We start from the raw sequence: 2,687 nt of genomic DNA, 5'->3' as shown, positions 1-2,687 counted from the left end.
TCCACAACCATTGCCTGGATCTTCAACGTCCAAATGTTTATCTGGAATTTCCTAACTCCTTTCGTTAGACCCGCTGCCCAAGAGTTCGGCTGGAGGAGAGTTGGTTTCACTGGCGTGTTTTTTATTTCTTCGTCGATCATCTGCTCGGCATTTGCACCTTCGGCTGAGTTCCTCTTCTTCTCCTTCTCTCTTCTTGGTGGTAAGGAACTCGGTGATATCTTCTCTCCTATACTTTCTTGCCTTTCTTAGACCTGGATATCAGTATTTAGTGTGTGTGTGTGGGGGGGGGGGGGGGGGGGGGGTTATGCAGTATCAACGAAAGTCATTCTATAAATACCTTTTCCTTTTAGGCATCGGGTCATGTATGGCAGGTGGATTATGCTTCCTCGTCGTGCCCACCTACTTCGATCGACGACGAGGAACAGCAAACGCAATGTTGATGTCAGGAATCTGCATGGGGCAGATAATGGGCGCTCCGTTTATCCGCTATCTGCAGGAAGAGTATGCCTTCACAGGAGCTGCGTTGATATATGGTGCTCTCATCCTAAATGGTTGCATTGGTGTTTCTTTCTTCCAGCCTCTTAAATGGCACTTAAAGGAAACAAAAGCCATAGAAAATGTTGCCCCTGAGGACGGGTCCGTTCCCCTTCTAACAAAAGCAGAGAGCACCGAAAAGAATCCCGTGGAAGAAGCTGGATCCAAAGTCCTAACACAAGACATGAAAACACAAGCAAGAATCGTGAGATCAAGAATGCTAGCAAGGGTCAGCGAATCATCCCACGTTTCAAAAAACTCGGATAACATGTCCCAATTGTACGTCTCCCTGATGGAAATTCCCGATTTGTCAAATTCAGCAGAGGACGTTGAGAAGGACACTAAATCATCTAATCTCTGGGAACTCACAAAACGTGTCTGTCGCTCTACAGTAAATGACCTCCGAATCTACCGCTCGCGAAGAGCTCTGATCATTAACCTAGGAATCGGATTTTGCATCAACAGTTACAGCAATTTCCTCATGATGATGCCCTTCATGATGCAGGCGAATGGATTCGCTTTGCAGGACTCGGCTTGGTGCATATCGATCTTCGGCATTTGCAACTTGGTGACTCGGCTGCTGGTGTCCCCACTAACTGACTGGTCGAAATTCAACATGCGCCTGTGTTTCATGATTGGCTATGCTATCATATCTCTCACAATGTATGGTAAGATTTATGAAGAAAATGAGGATTTCTTTTGTCTTATTTGTAACTGCAAAATAGTCGTCAAGAATATTAATCGTAAACATCTTCACTAATAGGAGTACTTCAATATCGTTATATTGTTTACTAATTTCAAAAACTATGGTTATTCTGTGATCTTTCTGATTCTTCTTCATTTGGTTGCGGACCTTTTAACCGGTTATGATTGCATGAATATATTCCTCGCTAACTATCCCTATATCTCTTTCTCACTATATCTCTCTCTCTTTATATCTTTATCTCTCTTCACGCACACATACAGAATAGCCTAGCTCTCTCTCCCACCTACGAAAATCAACTATACTATATAAATGACCTTAACCACAGCTACTCTTTCTACCACCACAGTTTTCCCATTACTGACCAACCTCATGTGGATGGGAGTAGTTATGGGGATCGCAGGATGTGGGATCGCTGCCAACATCACACTCAACAACCTCATTATGATCAAATACATGGGCCTGGAGAAACTGCCTCAGATGTTTGGGTCGTCGGCACTTCTGATCGGGTGCACGTTCATTGTGTTCGGGCCCTTCCTTGGTGAGCTACATGATCTTGTTAGCCTGGTATTCCAGATATATTTCCTATCACAATTTTTCTGTCTTTATGAATGTAAATATGCTAGCGCACGCGCACACGCACGCGCGCGCGCGCTAACACACACACACACACACACGCACACACACACTTATAAACACAGACGCACGCCGCACGCACGCACCACACACAAACACAACACAAACATATGTATACACATATGTACACACAATATAGTAAAATCTACTTTACTGATATGATGAAAAAATTTCAATATTCTTCTCATTCATATTTTTCTACATACACATATGCATACACATAAACGTCGGTTTTTACAAATTTACGGCATCAAGTTCTCTATCTGCAGGCTTTGTACGCGACATGACCGAGAGTTATGTCATCAGTACCTGGATACTTGCTTCTACGTCAACCTGCTGCCTCATTATGTGGTTCTTCATGCCCGCTGCTGTGGCCTATGACGCAAGGATGGAAGCCAAAACTGACAGGGAAAAAGAACGTGTTTAATGTCTACAATTCTATAATTTCTTTGTTTAGCCATCAGCTCAAAATCCTAAAGATCAGTTTTGATCTTTATTTTCGTCTTGTAATTACAGAAAATAAAATGATAGCAGACAAATAAAGAAACCCGTTTTACTTCCCTGAAAAGGTACACGGCTGCAGATTAAAGACAGTTTAAAAATCATTACCCTTTATGAAGATCCTATTACATTACGTCATTAGTAACATTACATTCCCCATATCCATAAACTGCAATGGTAGCGGTCTCGTCTAGCAATCTTGCTGACCGGTGCTCAAATCCCACACCGCCAGTGGATGGAAATCAAATCCATTCCTTGCACACAGGGGGGATTTAAAAGCAAAATGAACAGACAGCCTGTCACACCAAGTATA

General features: G+C 42.9%; 1 protein-coding gene across 1 annotated transcript in view; it reads left to right on the top strand.

Moving 5' to 3' along the window:
* LOC125038590 (monocarboxylate transporter 9-like) overlaps nt 1–2,300 on the top strand; it is a 2,993-nt gene extending 693 nt beyond the window's left edge. Inside the window, exons 2-5 of the mRNA XM_047632126.1 lie at nt 1–199; nt 351–1,202; nt 1,587–1,778; nt 2,143–2,300. The exon at nt 1–199 is cut by the window's left edge and continues 72 nt beyond it. Coding sequence (XP_047488082.1) covers nt 1–199; nt 351–1,202; nt 1,587–1,778; nt 2,143–2,300 — 1,401 coding nt within the window. The remainder of the gene's footprint in view (nt 200–350; nt 1,203–1,586; nt 1,779–2,142) is intronic.
* Nucleotides 2,301–2,687: the final 387 nt, after the last annotated feature.

This window comes from Penaeus chinensis, chromosome 25, assembly GCF_019202785.1.
Source record: "Penaeus chinensis breed Huanghai No. 1 chromosome 25, ASM1920278v2, whole genome shotgun sequence".
NCBI lineage: Eukaryota > Metazoa > Arthropoda > Malacostraca > Decapoda > Penaeidae > Penaeus > Penaeus chinensis.
The sequence above is the reverse complement of the archived record's forward strand: the minus strand, read 5'-3'. Positions and strand labels throughout refer to the sequence as shown.